Below are 19,042 nucleotides of genomic sequence, written 5' to 3'. Positions count from 1 at the left end.
TTAGCCAACGAACTTTGGACTTGGGGATGTTAATCTAGCCCGAGACCCGTGGATTGGCCCGATTAACCCGCCAATCCAAGAAGGTTAGGGCTGAAAATTTTCAATCCGATAAAAATTACAACCTAATTAGCCTGTAACCGAATAGCCCGGCACCCGATAGGGTCGGCCCGAAATTAACGCGAAACTCTATAGGGTTGACCTGAAAATAATGTGTTCGCTTGATTATATAAAAAAAATCTCGTTATTTGATTTTTAGTTCATTACTTTGCTTATGAAAATTAGTATAATAGAAAAAATTCCAAAAGTTTGTGAAATGTATTTTGATTCAATATTAAACAGTTATATTCATCATTTCACTTCTTTGTAATTTTTTATCCAATACTTAACATAAAATATTTAGGTGTAAAAATTAAAAATGATACTTATTTAATAAAAATATTGCATCTTTATATTTCTAAGACTTGCATATTAGTTATTATGTAAGTCGATGTTGAAATGTTACTTATTTATACGTGTATTTATTTATTACAAATATAATATTGTCAAAAAAATATATTAGTTAATTTTTTGAGCTCGACTAGCCCGATGGTCTAGCCCGAAACCCAAACATTTAGAGTTAGGGTTGAAAATTTCTAACCCAAATTTTTTTTCAATCCGATTAACCCGCACCCGAATAACCCGTAACCCGACAGGGCTAACTCGAAACCCAATGAATTAGCCCGATTGACATCCCTATTTGGACTCGAGTCAAAAATTGATATCTAATAAAATAGAGAAAATGAAATAAAATAAATATAAAAAGGGTTAATTGCATGAAAATACACGAACTTTAGTCACTTTTTCATTCTGCACACCGACTTTGAAATTTACATTTTAAACCATGAACTTTGCATTCGTTCCATTTTTTCTTTAAAATTCACCTCCGGCCATCGAAAATCTGAGGTGACGCCTTTTGGCGCCACGCGTATGTGACACGTCATTAATGTGTGCTGACGTGTCTTTAATTTAATACTCTCTCTCTATCTACTTCTCTCTCTCTCTAATATTCACCTCCGTCCCCGCGCTTCCCTCGTCCCACACAACTCGAGGCCACCGCCGCCACTGCCGCCGCACGGACCGCCGCCGAGACCCGTCTCCACGTCGCCGTAGACGACGTCAAAGAAGCCCACAGAAGGACTCCAAACCCAAGCACCGACGCCAGCAGCAGCTTCGTTGTTCTGAAGATTTGTTTGCACGGAAAAAATCTGGTAGATTGTACTGAGGCTTACTGGGGTACTTTAGGAGCAGCAGAACAATGCTAAACTCCAAGGTTTGGATTGCGAGCATTAAGTATGCCTGTGCTGCAAAGAATCAGACGAGGTCAATCATATAAATATAAAGATCCGAATAAGGGAATACATCCTCATAATCATATTCCAAACTACGAAAGAAGTTTATTTGCTACTGACATGAAATTTGGGATCTGGATTTAGACTGTATGCTAAAAGAAGTTAGCCATTAGATTATCTGAACCACTAGAAGATTATTGTGCATGCATGTGTACTATTTTTAATATTACGGCGACGTTGATTTAAAGGGTTTTCGTTGAGAGTTAGTGCAGACGCTAGAATCCATGAAATGGTTACATTTTTCTGTTTCTGCTTGAGCTTTAAGAATGGCTAGCAAGATTGTTAAGTGTGTGATGAAGTCTGTGATTAAGAGTAAGGGAAATCGTTTAGAAGTGAGATGCTCGATAGAGGATGACTACATAATTGTGTCACGAACAAAATGGAGCATCAAAATAGCATCTATTGAGATAGTAGGGAATTTGCTCACTGTTCAAAGAATTGGTAAAATTGGTATTGGTAGTGAAATTTGGCTCAAAGTTATGAAACTCGCGATTATGTAAGGCTGTGTAATTTCACGTTGTAGATAGTTCTTGCTAGAGTCGATAGGGAAAGATATTGTACACTTGAAGAGACAATTTTTGTCATTCTTATTTTTTTGGTTGATTATAAATGGTGTTCATATTGTTGTTACAACGTGTGTTTTTACTCTCTTTTGATGGAATGAACTTTTTAATAATCTTTTTTGTGAAGTTGCTAAAATAATTAACTTTTTACCAGAGATGATATCTCTTAATCTATCATCTTTTTGTTTCTTCGTCAACTTTTATCTTTTGTTAATGATCTTATCCATAGCCTGCAGTTGCTACCTTCTTGTACGGAGCTGCACACGGTGAGGGGAGGTCGCTCGACACAATCAGGAGGGAGCTCGGCTACTTCAAGCGGAATGTAGATGGAAATCAGTGGGTAGGCAGCCTCCAATCCGAAACTCTGCAGCCGAAACCCGATGAGGGCCCTCCTCGTGCTGTTCCGAGGAAAGGGGTCGTTGTCGTTGGAGCCACACAGTGGGTCGAAAACTACAACGTCCCAATATTCTTGACTGACATGGCTGTTGTTCGGAGAATAGCAAAGAGAATCAGCGGCAAAGACGGCGGGCTTCCATCCGTGCAGTCTATGGCTCTTGCTCACGGTAAAGGTATGATCGAGGTGGATTGCAACCTGTTGGATACGAGTAAAGCTAGTGGCGAGGATGTGCAGCGAGCAGTCGAGTGCCTCGCCCGGGAAGAAGGTATGGACGTCGGAGAGGGATATTATACCGATCTTTCTCAGAACCAAACGAAGTTTATTTGCTTCTTTGACGTCGTCTATGGCGACGTGGAGGCGGGTCTCGAGCTGCGTGGGACGAGGGAAGCGCGGGGACGGAGGTGAATATTAGAAAGAGAGAGAGAAATGAAAAAGAGAGAAAAGTAGATAGAGAGAGAGAGTATTAGAGAGAGAATTAAATTAAAGACACGTCAGCACACATTAATGACGTGTCACATACGCGTGGCGCCAAAAGGCGCCACCTCAGATTTTCGATGGCCGGAGGTGAATTTTAAGGAAAAAATGGAACGAATGTAAAGTTCATGGTTTAAAATGTAAATTCTAAAGTCGGTGTGCAGAATGAAAAAGTGACTAAAGTTCGTGTATTTTCATGCAATTAACCCATATAAAAAATAAAAAGAAAAAAAATCGTATGTTGAACATTAATAGGAAGGAGAGAGAAAAAAATAACAAAGGAATAGAAAATAAATATTTTAAATTTTTCATCACTTATTCGTTTTAAATTCATGTTTGATGATTGTCATATCATATTATAGATCTTGTCACAAACATAAATTTAAAATTTATATTTATTTTTTTATATATTATATAAATTCATAATTCATTAAAAATAACTTTTGGCAGAATTTTTTTTTTGCTTAATTTGAATGCATAATGCTAGAACAGCAGTTTAAAATAAGAGGAAATTACATTTTAGATGTACACTGCAACCATCTAATCAAACTTTTATAATATTTAATTAAAATTTGTTAATCATTATCAAAATTTTAAAACGAATATATTCTAATAGCATCCGCAATGAGCTTACTTGATAGTGGGGGATCACATTGAGTAAGTAGTGCTGCATTGGAGTTACTTGATAGCCTACTTGATAACATTAGTTTTGATTTTTATGTTTTTCATTTAAATTTAATTGCTCAAATTTAAATAACACAATTTATTTCAAATTTAAATTGCATCAATTTTAAAATTCTAAATATTACATAAAACTTTAATAAAATAAAAATAATTTCTAAAAATTAACTACTCTGGTCCTAGAGGTCCGAAACGTGCCCAAAGGTGCTCCATCAAATCATTTCGGAGCTGAGCATGTAGATGTCTATCTCGGAGAATTGTATCCCTTCGCACATATTCCTCGAAAGACATCGGTGTTTGTCCAGCACTCTCCGTCGATGCACTGCTAGACGCCCCGTCATCATCTCTCCAGTTGAGAGCCGCTTCACCTTCGTGCTCCACAATCATATTGTGGAGAATGATGCAACACAACATGATGTCCTTAAGGTGCTCTACGTACCAATTGCGCGCCGGACTTCAAATGATTCCCCATCGAGTTGGAATCTTTCAGCAACTCTACCAACTCCATGAACCTTTCAGCTACTTCGTCGGAATCAGGTGAAGAATCATGTTGGGGTGACGCCATTTTTGGAAGAACAAAGATGATATTTTGCAAGAAAAATTGAAGGATGAAGAAGGAGTGAGTTGTGATGAATGAGGGAGGGAGAAGTATTATTTATAAAGAGAAAAGAAGAGAAAAAAAAATAAAAAATAAAAAAAAAGTTGTCAAAAGGCTAAAAGAGCCGTTGGAAAAAAAATCAAAAAAGCCATTGAAATATATATATTTTTTTAATTGAGGCACGTGCACAGCATGCGCCGCTCGAGTGCTACACGAGCACTCGAGTAATGCTCGAGTAGACCCCCCCCCCCCGCAATGCCCATACACGATGGCAACGCTCTACTCGAGTAAGCCATCGAGTAGAGCGTTGCGGATGCTCTAATTCCTACATTCAGATGCACCAAAATATGCCTCCCTAATTAATCATATGATCGAAACCAAAAATGTAAAATTATAAGGGCGTGTTTGCTTTTTATCCTTTTAAATGGATGGATGATAAAAATTTATGTCTTTAAATATCTTCTTTCTTATCCCATATTTTACGCAAAAGAGAAGTTCACCATTTTTTCTTCCTTATTTTCACTTCAAGGAAGAAAAAATGGTGAACTTCTCTTTTGTGTAAAATGTGAGATAAGAAATGAGACATTTAAAGACATAATTTTTTGTTATCCCTCCTTTTTCCATCCATCAAAGTGAACGCACCCTTATTTATAAGGGGTATTCATATGCCAAAAAAAAAAAAAAGAAGAAAATCGACTTCTAAAATTTAATAGTATGACTTTATAGAATTTTCTTTTTTGTTCGTCCTATAAAAATATGCATAGTTCATTTATAGTAATAATTATTCCACTAAACATCACAATTATTGTGGGACACTTTCTCCACTCATACAACCATATTACACTTTACAAAATTTCTTAAAATTCGTATCGTCTCATGCTATGCATATTTTTATGGGGTGAATGGAGTATCAAATTTCAGAAAAAAAATAAAAAAAATTATGTATTTACAGGCCAACACCCTATAATAAAATAGTAGGTCAAAGGATTTTAGTTACTAGAGAAAAGATACCGAATCACGGTGCAAATAAAAAAGGTCCACTTGATTACTTGTGTTAATCACACATGTCCAGCTTGTAACCATTGTGATTATTTATCATTTGAATCCAAGAGGTTAGACTTTAGAAGAATAGCATCCAAAATTGAAGGCATCCGCACAAACGACACTGCTCATGAGTCTTTCCTCTCTCCTTTTCTCAAAAGGTGAGAACGATTAAATTCTCAATTACTCTTCATATGATTAACAATGAACATGCTTTAAGATGATAAATGAATACAAAATATTTCTCCCAAAATCAGGCAACCTTATAACAAAGATCAGAAAACATAGATATAGCCTTTGTATTCTAAACTAGTGAGCTTGGAGTCTCCTTAGCAACTCGTCGCATGGGATGCTACTATCATCGACCTTCTCTCGACTAAAACTCGGTAGAAGATCCGCAATATAATGGCCTTCGGGTAAATCACATATGCACGTCAAGATAGTAGAAGTCAGCTCATCATCAAGAGCAACACCTGCTTCCTCCATTTTCCCAACCAAATTGATTATCTCTTCTGCATTGCCCTCTGCTCTCAAGCCCTTGAGCAAAGAATCATAAACAACAGAATGTGGCCGGAAGCCAGCAGCTTTCATCTTTTCAAGCATATCTTTGGCCTCTCCCATCATTCCCAATTTCGAATAGCTATTAATCAAAACTGAAAAGCTCAGAGCATCAGGTCGCAGACCCCTGCGCTGCATATCAACCACTAGCTCATTGGCAGACTGAATATCCCCTGCTTTTATGGTGGACTCGATCATTATGTTGAACGAGACAACATCCGGTTCACAACTGCCACTGACCATATCTGTGAACAAAGCTCCAGCTTGCTCCAAACTACCCTCCCTACATAAGGCGGCCATCAACACGTTGTAGTCAAACGCGGTAGGACTAGGACCCGAGGTCCTCATTCTGTTAAAGATACCTTTTGCAATGTTCATACAGCTACATTTGCATAAACCATTTATAAAAGCACTATAAGACCTTGAATCAGGAATGAACCCTAACCGTGGAATAGCCTTCCAAGTATTCAGCGCTTTCTTAACCTTTCCTTCCTTCAGATAAGCTCCAATCAGCACGGTGTATGGTGCAACGTCAGTCGACTTCTTTTGTTTAACCATTTCACGAATAATCTGTTCTGCCTTTCCAAGATGACCTTCCCTGCACAGCCCATTGACTAGGGTACAAATAGTCCGATAATCAGGCTCGACGTGGTTTGTGTTTGATACCATAGAATCATAAAGTTTCACGGCGGCATCAACCTTCCCAACTTCACAGAGGCCTCTTAATACAATATTGTAAGTTACAATATCAGGATTCTTTTGCTTCTCCAACATCACTTCCAGAATCTTGAAAGCATCATCGAAAAGTCCTGCCTTGCACAATCCATCAATTAGAATGTTATATATTGTATTAGTGGGCTCCTCTCCCTTGTCCAACATGAAATTGAACATCTCCACTGCTCTCTCCACCATCCCAACTTGGCAAAGCCCGCCAATTATACCTGCAAACGTAACAGCATCAGGACGGATGCCATTTTTCAACATTGCATTGAACAAGCGCTTCACTTCTTTAAGATTCCCCTTCTGGCAGAAACCACGCATCAAGCAAGTGTAAGAAACTCTATCCGGAGAAATTCCTTTATCCAACATCTCATTTAAAATCTCCCTCGCTCTACTAACATCTCCTTTACTACAAAAGCCATTTATAAGTGTGTCGTAGAAGAAAACATCGGGTTCCAACCCTGTTGTCCTCATCTCTTCCAACAACCTCATTGCTCCATCCACACGATCCTTCACAAAATGAGCATCCATGAGAATGTTATATGTGATCAAATTGGGAGCAATATTTGCAGACTCCATTATTCTTTTCACACTCATAGCTTCGTCTAATCTCTTCTCCCGGCACAGCCCTTTTATCAAAGTATTGAAACTAACTCTATCTGGAGACACATAATTCCTATCCATCTTACCTAAGAACTCCTCAGCATCGACCACAAATCCATTACAACAAAGGCCATTCAACAAGACATTGGCAATATATAGGTTAACGGTGTACCCTTGCTTCAACATCAACCCAATTGCTCCCAGAGCCAATTGGGGCACGGAGAAATGCACCAAGCACTCAACCAAAGACGATAACGACAAATATCGCGGCAAAGCCCCAGCACACACCATCTTCTTATAAATACGGAAAGCCAATCTGTGCTCCTTGTTCTTGACAAGGGTTTGCAAAAGAAGATCGCTGGAAGGCCCCGATGGAACGAGACCGGTTTTCACAGATTGCTCAAACAGAGAACACGCATTCTGCAAATTTACGATTGAATTGGGTTTTTGACATAGAGATGTGATTTTGGTTTCCACCCGGTCTAACTCTTGGAGTTTGGTGCAATTAGGGTTTACGAGTGGGTTTGTAGCGAAATGATTGATGCGTATGAGATTTTGTGGGTTCAAAAACAGGTTCTTTCGCATCATTGACAACGCCATGCCTAATTCCACACGGATTCACCATCTTCTGAATAAGGAAGAAGATATTCTAACGAGAGGAAGGAGGCAAGCCCCACCTCTATCGAAATTCCCATCGCTACTTTCTTCTGCACACCCTGACTATCAGGCAATCTGACCTGACTGATCACTGAAGCAACCTCAAGTCTATATATAGTCAACATTAAACCATAAATCATAAATCCTTTAAAAGCAAAAAATAATCCTAAATTCCTAATTAACAAATAAGAATCAATTTTTATTCGAGAACAATTTTCACCGAGAAATCAGATGTTGCAAATTTACACTATTTTTTCTACACAAATACCGTGCAACTGGTTTCTAGAATGACACTACTTCATTCGGGAAATGATACTTGAACATTTTTCAATGACGCTACTTCAACATACAAATGACACTTGAAGATCTTCAAGTGTCATTTGTATATTGAAGTAGTGTCATTTAGAAACTAGTTGCACGGTGCAACCGGTTGCACGGAAGAGTGCCTCTTTTTTCTATTGCCGTAACGGGTCGATAGACGACAACCCTAAACCTAGTTTAAATTGTATTCGAGATTCTAAACCCTAAAATACCTAGCGGCTGGCTGGTCTGGGGGCGGCGGTATGGTGCATTGGAGACCGACGGGCGACAGTGACCGAGCACTAGCAACGGCGGGAGGATCCACAACTTTTAAATTAGGGTTGGAAAAATATTTTCATAAACATGAATGTAAAAAATAATATAATTTTAAAAATAATACTCGATCCGTCCCATAAAAATATGCATAATTTTTTTTGGTTCGTCCCATAAAAATATGCATAATCTATTTATAGTAATAATTCTCCCACTAAACATCACAGTCACTGTGGAACCATTTCTCCACTCACACTACTTTTTTAAGATTTCTTAAAACTCGTGTCATCACATACTATGCATGTTTTTATGGAACAAAGAGAATATATTTTAAAATATTGTTCAAAAATATATAATAAAATTATGTAATTATTTATTTATCTTTGGACAAATTTTTATTTCTTTAAAACTAAACTATTCACAAACATAAACAAATTTTCATATTAAACATGCAAAAAATGTAATTTACAAATGAATTATTCATTGAATCAAATATATTATATGCACTATACAATTCTTTTAATTTAAACAAAAAAATTATATAATAATACCTTAAAATTGGATGAAAGAGTTGAATTCTAAAAACTTGTTTGATAGGTATGATATGACCATATTAGGTAGGTATCTTGGACTTTTTAGTTGTTTAGTAGGCTGGATAAATACTCCTTTCATCCCAATATTGTTGGCTCGTATTCTTTTTTGGATTGTCTCGTGTAATATGGCTCATTTCCTTTTTGAGTCATAACTAAGGGTGGATTAGTAACTTAATTAAAATATTATTAAAGCTTAAATTGAACCCTAATTTCTAACTCTACCGATTCACTCCCAATCTCTGCTCTTAGTTGTCCTTTCTAGGGGTGAGCATTCGGTTATATGGTTCGGTTTTTGCTAAAACCAAACCAAACCATATTTTAGTTCGGTTTTAAAAAAAACCGAACCAAACCGAAAAACCGAATTAATCCGAAGAAAACTGAAATTTTCGAAAAAAAAACCCGAAAAAACTGAAATTTTCGGGAAAAAAAAACCCCGAAAATTCCAAAAAAAACAACTATAAAATTAAAAAAATATTAGAAGTTAGATATTATAAAATTATAATTAAAATATTATATATATATATTTATATATATATATATTATAAATATAATTCGGTTTTTCGGTTTTGTTCGGTTTTAAAAAATCCGAACCGAACCGAACCGAAAAACCAAAATTTTATGAAAAAAAAACCGAACCAAACCGAAAAACCGAAAAAACCAAACCATATTTTAAAATTCCGGTTTGGATCGGTTCGGTTATTCGGTTTCGGATTTTTTATTTGAATTTGTTGATGTGTGTTGTTAATTGAGGAGGTGTCTCCTAATTAAATTTAAAACTCACTTAAACATGTAAACTTTCTTTTTTTTTTCTCCCTAATTTAACTTTCCTAAATACTTGTGCCTAAAAGAAACGAGTCATTAATATTAGACGGAAGGAGTAACATTAAATGCAGAACCGCAGCTCGACCTCAGATACAGATTCAGAACGGCTACAGTGTTCCTAGTTATATTGTTAGGTTACAATTTTATCCACAATTCCAATTAAAATATTTTTAGGTTGGGTGAAGAATGCATTATTCTAGAGTGAGCTCGTCGATGTCCGGTTTGAAGAATATTGTTCGTCCTGAAATCTGAACAAGGTAAAATTATTTTTTGGCTGTCATATTTCTTATATGTATCTCTTACTGCGAGAAATCTGAAGAAGGTACAAATTTCTATCATGCGCACTCCAATCCTCGAGAAGTTTCTAGGGTTTTTTCGTGTGCACTACATTTTGTGGAATCTCGAATTAAAATTCATCTCATTGCTCTAACAACATTGTTTTATCGAAACTAATTGAATTTTTATTTGAATATCGAGACCCAATTTTGAAGGTATCAAGCTGCTTCTAGGGACTGTTCTCGAAATTCTTTGGCTGCTTCTCCAAAGATATCCAATTTTAATGGGCAAGTATGAGGTATAATTGGTTGATATACATACGTGGATATACTTCCGTTTCTCATTTGATGATATTGTCGCTCATGTGAATGTGTGCATCCGCTGGTGTTTGTGTGAATCATGCATTCTTATGTTGTAAATGTTCTTTTCAAAAATGTGTATATATCATGTTGTGGTGAATGATGAAGAGTTTTTAAATCGGACATATGTCGATTTTCTATTCATCTAATCTACATATCTGTTAATGCACATAATGAAAACTTTAGGGGGTGTGCAACTGGAAAAATTTCATGTCTGCCAAAACAATCCATTTTTGACATCATTTAATTTTCCTTTGCCTTAAGTAAGGCACCATCTCATAGAACAACACCATGTAGATTCGCAGTTGTAACTCTATTTGTAAAGTTTTAATAGAGCACATGTGAGTGGTTTGGTGTGAATTTTTTTTGGTGAATCGTTTCCCATTATAATGCAGATAAAATCATATTGAAATCACTCAGAGAAGAGATGTCGAGTTCTAGTTATAGAAATGTTGCAGTTAACCTGTTTATACAAGAGATTTTACATCTGCAATTACTCCAACTTAGTGATGTCCAGTTCAAACCGGACCCAACAGTTTCGGCCCGAACCAGCCCGGGGTCAACGGTTTTGGCTTGGCCCGTTGACCACACGCCTAAACCGAAATTGGAACCGACAGAAGGGGTGGTCCATTTACGGGACCAACTTTTCAGAACCGAGAACCGACGATTAATCGCCGGTCTCGGCCCGCGGTTAACCGTCGGTTCCCTTTATGGCAGACGAGGCAGCAGGCTAGGCGCGGACCGGCGCGATCTTTCAGGCAAAAATCACGGGTTTTGGGCGGTTAACTTATAAACATGCATTTTAACCTCTTGGTGTTTCATATTTGATGTTTAGTTATGAGGATTTTGTGTGTTTGATGGTTTATTTGAGCTTATATTGGTTTATGGTCAAGAACTTGTCACTTGCTTGTTGTTTGAACGAATTTTCAGAAATAATGAAGCAAAATTTGGAAGAATTGGATAAAATACAAGTTGTAGTTCATCTCGAGAGGAGTTCGTTAGCGCAAATGAATCGTAAATCGGAGTTCAGAGGAGAGAGAACGAGCAAAAAAAATCACTGCGCAAAGCTATCAGGAGTCCGACGAATTTTCTGTTTCGCCATGCGGGCTGGGCGCGCGGCCGCGCCTTGGGCCGCGTGCCAGCTTAGATTTTGCGCGATTTTGGAGTTATTTCATCTATTTTTCGATCCTACACGGTTTTGACCTATATTTTGAGTCCTATGGCATATAAATACTCCCCAAAAACATATTGAAAATGGTTTTTTAATCATATTTTATTTTTCCTAAGAGCTGTGAGAGACGGAGGACGGAGCCAGAGCAAGAACTGAAGAATCTCGATTTTACTACGGTTTTATTGTTGAATATTTTTCTATTTTATTGAGATATTGATTCTAGTTCATATGTCTATGTGTGGCTAGAATTCTTTTTTCCCAACAATAATAAGTTAAAAAAAATAGATTTATTCAAAAACAAAGATGAGAGAGGAGAGAGAATTTTTAAAAATTTTAATTTTTAAATTTCACACATTAGAATCCAGTCATCGGAAAAATTAAATGGAAGAAACAATAATAAAAAAACGGCCATTACATTTGACTGATTACATATGTCTCCACTTCAATATTATACTTGTAAATATTAAATTAATTAGGATTAATTGTAAGATATATATATATATATATATATATATATATATATATATATATATATATATATATAGGGGAGGGCTAGAATAAAAACACTCTTAAGTGTATAAAATATAAATGATTTTCAGCCCTTAGATTCGTAACCATGTTGGATGAATTCGTGGTCCCGGGTTCGAATCCCAAAGGTAGCAAAAATTTATTTTTCGCAATTCGTAACCATGTTAGATGAATTCGTAACCCTATTGAATAAAATTCGTACATTAAAAAACGTTTATATTTATATTTTAAGAAGTGTTTTTACTGTAGCTCTCCCATATATATATATATATATATATATATATATATATATATATATATATATATATATATATATATATATATATATATATATGTGTGTGTGTGTGTGTGTGTGTGTCTATGAAGTACCCACTTTCATAAGATGTCTATGAAAAATACCCACCTATATAATATATATCTTACAAAACACAATTGATGTTGATAGGTTTGCATGAATTTTTGTAAAAGTTCTTACACTTTTCTTACACAAGTACAATTGTGTAAGAAAATGTGTAAGATAGGTAGTTAAAAATGCACAAAATCTGATAAATGTGCAATTATTGTAAAGCCACGTGACCTTGTAAGCCTAAAATGCCCTAAGTTTGAAAATAATGAAGATACGTTTGTGTATAATAAAATAGTAATACGAGGGCCTAAAAATTCTAATTTAAGTATATTTGGAATCACAAAAAAATTCTGAACCTAATTCATAAAATAGCCGCCTGTAAACCATAGCCGCTCACAATAGCCGCGGGTGTTTTATCCCGACGGCTATTGTGAGCGGTTATGTTTTACTGGCGGCTATTTTATCCATTAGGTGCAGAATTTGTTTTTGATTCACAATATACTTAAATTTGAAATTTTCAGCCCTCTTATTACTGTTTTATTATACACAAACGTATCCTCATTTTGTATTTATTTTTTTAAAATATATTTTCTGAAGTAGAAATACATAATAGAGAAGGAGATTGACAAATTTGGATTATAGTGGGGTAATAAGTCTCAATTTTTTGATTTTATTTCATTTAACATGAATTAATATAGCGTAACACATAAAATAATAGAAAATGTTGGATAAAAAAAATTCTAAACTCATATATTATGAAACAATAAAACATTAGATAGCTTACCACCTACGTAGCCGCCAGAAATTAGTATCCGAAAGCAGTAGTCGCGTGTAAGAAACCCTTAGCGGCTACAGCCAGCGGCAAATTTTTACTGGCGGCTTCGTATACCATTTCATTCATAATTGTTTTTTATATCACAATATACATAAATTTTATTTATTTGACTTCATATTAATGTTTGTTGTATTTTTTTCAAATTTGAAGACCTAAGTCTAAGTCATGCGTGATTGGACAATTCAAACGGCTAGGGGGAAGCTTTATAGGGTGGGAATTAGGGATGACAGTGGATCTTGGACCCGATCTAGATCCATAGATCCAGATCCGTTTTTCAGGGTCTGGATCTCAATTTTTTGGATCCGACGGATCTGGATCTCAATTTTAAAAACGGATCTGGATCTGAATCTGAAAATTTTAGATCCGAATCCGACCCAGATCCGACCCATGGATCCGTTTTATTTAATATATATATTTTATATTTTATATTTATTTTATTAATAATATTAAATATATTAAAAATTATAAACAATACGCTATCATTTAGAATTAGAACTAAGAACTAAAAATTTATTTTTATCTTTGTATAGCATGAATGTATTTTGTGCAATATTTTTCATGATGAAAATTAAATGTTGATTTTGTTACTTTTTTTTAATTTAATTTAAAAATAGTAGGTCCATGGATCTGGACCCGTAGATCCGTGGATCTGACGGATCTGGATCTGGATCCAAAATTTTCAGATCCGCGGATCTGGATCTGGTATTGATGAGATCCGATCCAGATTCGGCCCGTTGCCATCCCTAGTGGGAATCTATAGGCTTTGCAGCAAATTCACGGGTATTGGAATTTGGAAGCATGAATTGAGCGGGCACGACTTTTGTAGAATTTCTTTTACCACAAAATGAAGATTTGATAAGGCCTAAATTGGGTATGGCCCATTAACACTATATTTTATGTTAAATTAGGGTGTTGGGGTCTCATGAAGCCGCACTATCAAAGGAAACGGCTACAATTTGAGAGAGAGAGAGGAAGGAATAGACGACAATTGAGGGAGAAAGGAATAGACACCATTTTCGCCGACAAGGTAAGGTATCGTGTTTTTCTATGCAATTTTTTGTCGAAAACAATAGTCATGTTCTAACTTCTAATATTGTGTTATGAAATTTGAAGTGTTTTTGGGACAATTCACGGCTATTGTTTGTTCTTCTTCAAAACCATTCACGCCATGGCTTCTTCTTCAAACCAAGTAAGTATACTACATTTTAAAGTATTATTTGGTATATGTTTAGTGAATACATCGGTGTATATGTTAGATGGGTTTATTTGTTATTTGTTTTGTATATGTTAGATTTTGATTTAGATATAGTATTGAATTTTTATATGTTTTGTATAGTATTGAATTTTGATTTAGATATATAGTATTTATTTTTTATTTCGTATATGTTAGATTTATTTATATGTTTCGAATTTTTATATGTTTTGTATAGCATTGAATTTTGATTTAGATATATAGTATTTAATTTTTATTTCGTATATGTTAGATTTATTTATATGTTTCGTATATGTTAGATATAGTGTAGTTGAGTGTTTTTAGAATTTTTATTTCGTATTGTATTGTGTATAGATTTTTTATTTAGATATATGTTCTCCAGTGTTAGATATAGTGTAGTTGAGTATAGTTTGAGTGTTGTTAGAATTTTTATTTAGTTGAAGCATATTTAGATATATTTAATCATTTATTTAGATCATTAGGTGGTTATTACTGTATTACATAAAATAATAACGTTTTTTTAGGTTATTCAGAATTTAAAAATTTATTACATATTAATAAAAATTATAGAACCACAATTAACCCAGTAGTCGTCAGTAATTAATTGTTTTAAGCAGTAGCCGCTGGGTATCATGTTTATAGTGATTTAATAATTAATTATGCATTATTATTAGTTGATGTTTGTTAATTAATTATGTTTTGTAAATTGAGTTATTTTTTTGTATTGAATAGGTCCTTTATTCGAGGCCCGAGACGATCAATCGTCCAACTACTTAGATCAGTACGTACTACAATATTAAGTACCTGTCGACAGTAGCGGGGAGACTAAAGGACATTGGGGGTGTTGCACTGGAGAACACTTTCAGGCAGGGGTGCTTTGGTATGTTGTTGGATTGGGCGCCGGGCCAGAAGTGCAACATTGCATTGCACCATATTGTCTCTCGTCATCTTAAGATTAGAGCCGACGACACGGATGAGGACATGTGGTTCTACATCAACGGGAGGAGGGTTTGCTTTACTCCGAGAGATTTCACTCGGATTGCCCTTTGGGGATGATCCTTTTGATACTTTGGGTGAGCACGATCTGAGCCTGGCTGTAGCATTTAAACGATTTTGCCACGGGCAGCATATGACAGTGCAGGCGTTCAGCGATAAATATTTCGACCCGGTCCATCGAGTGGTGGACTCCGACAGCGAGTTCTACCTCTGTGTGGCCCACTTGTTGGTGCTACACGCATTTGTTTTGAGAGTGGACTTGCGACGACCCGTGCAGTCCTGGACTTGGGCTTTAGTGGAGGACTTGACGGCTTTTTCCAGATTTCTTTGGGGATCATGCGCGTATAGGTGCTTGAACTTAGGGCTGTAAATAAACAGAGCTATTCGCAAGCTATTCGAGATTCGGCTCGAAAAAAGCTCGTTCGGAGCTCGATTTGATAATAAACGAGCCGAGCTCGAGCCTAATTTCGAGCTCAAAAATTTTATCGAGCCGAGCTCGAGCCTGACAGTGCTCGGCTCGTTGAGTTCGCGAACATGTTCGAATTCGATTGTTCGCGAACATGTTCGCGAGCCTGTTCACGAACCTTCAGTCGAGCCTTCAATCGAGTTAGTACACGAGCCTTAAACGAGTCAAACTCGAACTCAAGTAACATATTAATTAAGAAGATTTTCTTAAATTTATAACAAATTCGAGCTTGAACATCATATATACGAACATCTAACGAGCTGAGCTCGAGCTCGATTTTGAATTCGACATTATCGAGCATCACCCGAGCCGAACTCGAATCGAGCTCGAGCTTAGTAAGTGGGTGACGAGCCAAGCTCGATCATCAAGATAAAAGCTCGAATCGAGCTCGAGCCGAGCTCGAACACCCGAATATTTAAACGAGCCGAGCTCGAGCCTGCTAGTATTCGGCTCGGCTCGGCTCGTTTACAGCCCTACTTGAACTACATGTTGAAGAAAATCGTAGTTAAAATTGAAAGAATCAAGTACCACTTCTATGGTTCTTCTTGGGCCCTATTCGTTTGGGGTCTTGAGGTTATTCCCGACTTAGCCAAAGCCGTAGCCATATGTAATGCGGGGATATACCCTAGATTCAAGAGGTGGACGTTCGTGAAGAGCAACATAGAACAGTTACAACCTTTATTTGAGACAAAGGTAATAATTTACGTGTTTATTTGTTAATATTATTTTATTTTATGAATATTAATGTTTAACTACATATTTTTTATTCTAGGCCAACGGGATTTGGGAGATGAGGCCCGATGAGTACGAGGCCACGACGCATTACTGGCTATTGGTGGCAGGCGTCAATGATGATTTAGGGGTTCAATTTGCAGGTCCGGGAGTCTTCGGTCATAGGCAGGCTCGTGCGCGCTATAGTGGTGGGGACCACAACGAGCCTTCTATTGAGCATGTCGAATGGCGTCGCAGTTCGAGGCAGGATCATGGCAAGCGCCCGAGAGGACAAGTAGTGGACACCTCATCGAGCAGCAGCCATCACGATCAGAGCGGGGGAGATCACCCCGTAGATTCTGGTCGAAGGTCTCACAGTCACAGAGCCCCGAGGCCTAGGTACGGGGATGAGAGTAGTGCTCCTGCGCCATCACAGTGGAGCGAGCAGGATTGGCAGCGCATGCAGCACATGATGCGCGAGAGTGAGGGCCGGATAGCGAGGAATGTGGAGGAGAGCCTATTCACGAGGATTAAGAATTGGTTCGAGGAGAAGTTGGATGTTATGCGTTGTCGATGCTCGCATAGCACTGATGTTCATGTGCCCAGACCTGCTCCACGATCTCACTCAGAGAGGAGACGCGAGCCCGAGCCCGAGTCCGAGCCGGCGCAGTGTGTATCCTCAGAGGCCCCATCGCATCACGGATCCCCTACACACGGATCCCCTGCACACGAGTCCCCTGCACGAGAGGTGGGACATCCTACTGGTGATGGTATGCACACCCCGCAGTGGCAGCATGATCCGTTTGGTAGCCCGACTACTTTTGGGGATGTGCAGACTCCACACATGGGTGTCTAACTGATAACACTCATATTTCCATGGTTTTTATTATTCATATAATGTTAATTTTATAGGAAATTGAGTGTTGGATGATTGTTTTGTGCTTAATCTGCTTTATCTTGTGAAACATGATTCTTACTCGAACTTTGAAGGAATTTGCAGATTTATTGAGTTCGAATTTGGAACAATGTTCTGAAATAGAAGTTGTAGATCGTCTCGATACGAGTTCGTGAGCGCAAACGGATCATAAATCGGAGTTCGGACGAGAAAGTTATGGCTGAAACAAAAACGTCGCGCGCAGCAGTAAAAATTCGGCGACCCAGACGGCGACCGCCGGCCAGGTCGCCGAATTCCCTGTTTCAATTTTTGGCCTCCGGTGGAAAATTCGGCGGTCGCCGAATCCATGAAGAAATTGGCCATTTTTCGGCGACCCAGACGGCGATCGCCGAACGGGTCGCCGTTTTTAGGCGTGTTTCCGTTTCCTTCCGCGTTTTTATGATTTTCCAAGTTATTTTCGAGCTCAAACTCTGTATTTTACCCTGACACTATAAATAGGTCTTCTTTTGACCTATTTTGGGTTCCTTTTTCAGTTCCCAACTTTATTTTCTCAGTTTCATAGCTTTAGATTATTATTGCTTTCCAGTTTTTACAGCTTGGATTGGATTTCCACAAGATTGAAGATTCAAGCCGCTACAATTTTTTTTATTCAGAGTTTTATTTAATTCAGTTCTTCCAATTGCTTTCTTATTAATTATGTTTATGTTTTATTTTAGCATGTCTGGCTAGTTTCTTTTAGCTGATTCTAGGGTTTGTAAATAGTTGATTGAATTTATGTGATTTATTTGTTAATACTTTTGTGCCTTCCAGTTTATGATTCATAATTCCTGGTGCTTAATTTCTTGTGAATTATTTGGCCAATAGTTTGCATGTTTAGCTATTCGGTTTGAGACCTAGCGGAGATAACTGTTTAGCGGATTCAGGAATGTATGATATGATTTTAACCTTGAGACCTAGCGGAGATAGGTGGATCATAGGGAGCTATTCTTAGGAGCTATTGGGAGTTAGTAGATTTTCTTGAGACCTAACGGAGATAGATAATTTACTAATCTACGATCGTTGCTGCTCTAGCGAGAGTAATTGATTAATTAAGTGATCTCTCATCATAGCTGGATTAAACTGGTACATAGGATTGATAGATTAATTGCATAGATTTAGTTAATGAATTTACTACCCTAGGATCAGTTGTCTTTATTATTTGATATTTCCTACGTGTTTAGATTTATTGCTATTTGCGCTTTAGTTTAAGTTAATTAAATCTTCTTCATAATCGTTTACCTGCATACTGTTATAGTCTGTTTAGGAGATAGCTAGAGTGATTTCAGTTTTTCAGTCCCTGTGGATACGATACTCGATTACTTGTTGCTTGCTACAATTACCTGTGTTAGTTGCAGTCATTTTTGTTGCTAATAAAATAGTGATCAACTTTTTGGCGCCGTTGCCGGGGACTGATTAGAAGTTTCTTTAATATCTTCGATAGGACTTAGTAGTACTTCAGGCTTTTATTTTTATTTTTTTATTTTTTTTCTAATTCTCTTTTTTTTTTTTTTTTTTTTTTTTTTTTTTTTTTTTTTTTTT

At 36.9% G+C, this 19,042-nt stretch overlaps 3 protein-coding genes and 1 long non-coding RNA gene across 6 annotated transcripts; 3 read left to right on the top strand and 1 right to left on the bottom strand.

Annotated features, from left to right (window-relative positions):
- The first annotated feature begins 1,654 nt into the window (after positions 1-1,654).
- Positions 1,655-2,753, top strand: LOC131005074 (uncharacterized). Its single transcript, XM_057931881.1, has 2 exons — positions 1,655-1,864; positions 2,181-2,753. The coding sequence occupies exons 1-2, from the start codon at positions 1,655-1,657 to the stop codon at positions 2,751-2,753; spliced, it is 783 nt and encodes a 260-aa protein (XP_057787864.1).
- Positions 2,754-5,370: 2,617 nt separating this feature from the next.
- Positions 5,371-7,744, bottom strand: LOC131006429 (pentatricopeptide repeat-containing protein At4g28010-like). The gene has a single exon (XM_057933598.1). It carries the CDS (start codon positions 7,621-7,623, stop codon positions 5,452-5,454), a length of 2,172 nt encoding a protein of 723 aa, XP_057789581.1. The 5' UTR covers positions 7,624-7,744; the 3' UTR covers positions 5,371-5,451.
- Positions 7,745-9,727: 1,983 nt separating this feature from the next.
- LOC131006419 (uncharacterized) lies at positions 9,728-11,701 on the top strand. 3 transcript variants are annotated; one of them, XR_009095522.1, is made up of 3 exons: positions 9,728-9,925; positions 10,160-10,242; positions 10,699-11,701. It is a non-coding gene; the product is annotated as an uncharacterized LOC131006419 (long non-coding RNA). The 3 variants fall into 3 exon arrangements; XR_009095521.1 differs by having other exon boundaries at positions 10,146-10,242; XR_009095520.1 differs by lacking the exon at positions 9,728-9,925 and having other exon boundaries at positions 9,932-10,242.
- A 4,643-nt stretch (positions 11,702-16,344) lies between these two features.
- On the top strand, positions 16,345-17,425 carry LOC131005069 (uncharacterized). Its single transcript, XM_057931868.1, has 2 exons — positions 16,345-16,551; positions 16,631-17,425. Exons 1-2 carry the CDS (start codon positions 16,345-16,347, stop codon positions 17,423-17,425), a joined length of 1,002 nt encoding a protein of 333 aa, XP_057787851.1.
- The last annotated feature ends 1,617 nt before the right edge of the window (positions 17,426-19,042 follow it).

The sequence above is a fragment of the Salvia miltiorrhiza genome, chromosome 1 (assembly GCF_028751815.1).
Source record: "Salvia miltiorrhiza cultivar Shanhuang (shh) chromosome 1, IMPLAD_Smil_shh, whole genome shotgun sequence".
Taxonomy (NCBI): Eukaryota; Viridiplantae; Streptophyta; class Magnoliopsida; order Lamiales; family Lamiaceae; genus Salvia; species Salvia miltiorrhiza.
This window is presented reverse-complemented; position numbering and strand designations above follow the sequence as displayed.

Coding starts and splice junctions, on each gene's coding strand:
- LOC131005074 (XM_057931881.1), top strand. CDS start 1,655: ATGGCTAGCAAGATTGTTAAGTGTGTGATGAAGTCTGTGATTAAGAGT. Junction 1,865..2,180: donor GTAGTGAAATTTGGCTCAAA/GTTATGAAACTC, acceptor TCTTATCCATAG/CCTGCAGTTGCTACCTTCTT.
- LOC131005069 (XM_057931868.1), top strand. CDS start 16,345: ATGTTGAAGAAAATCGTAGTTAAAATTGAAAGAATCAAGTACCACTTC. Junction 16,552..16,630: donor AACCTTTATTTGAGACAAAG/GTAATAATTTAC, acceptor TTTTTATTCTAG/GCCAACGGGATTTGGGAGAT.
- LOC131006429 (XM_057933598.1), bottom strand. CDS start 7,623: ATGGCGTTGTCAATGATGCGAAAGAACCTGTTTTTGAACCCACAAAAT.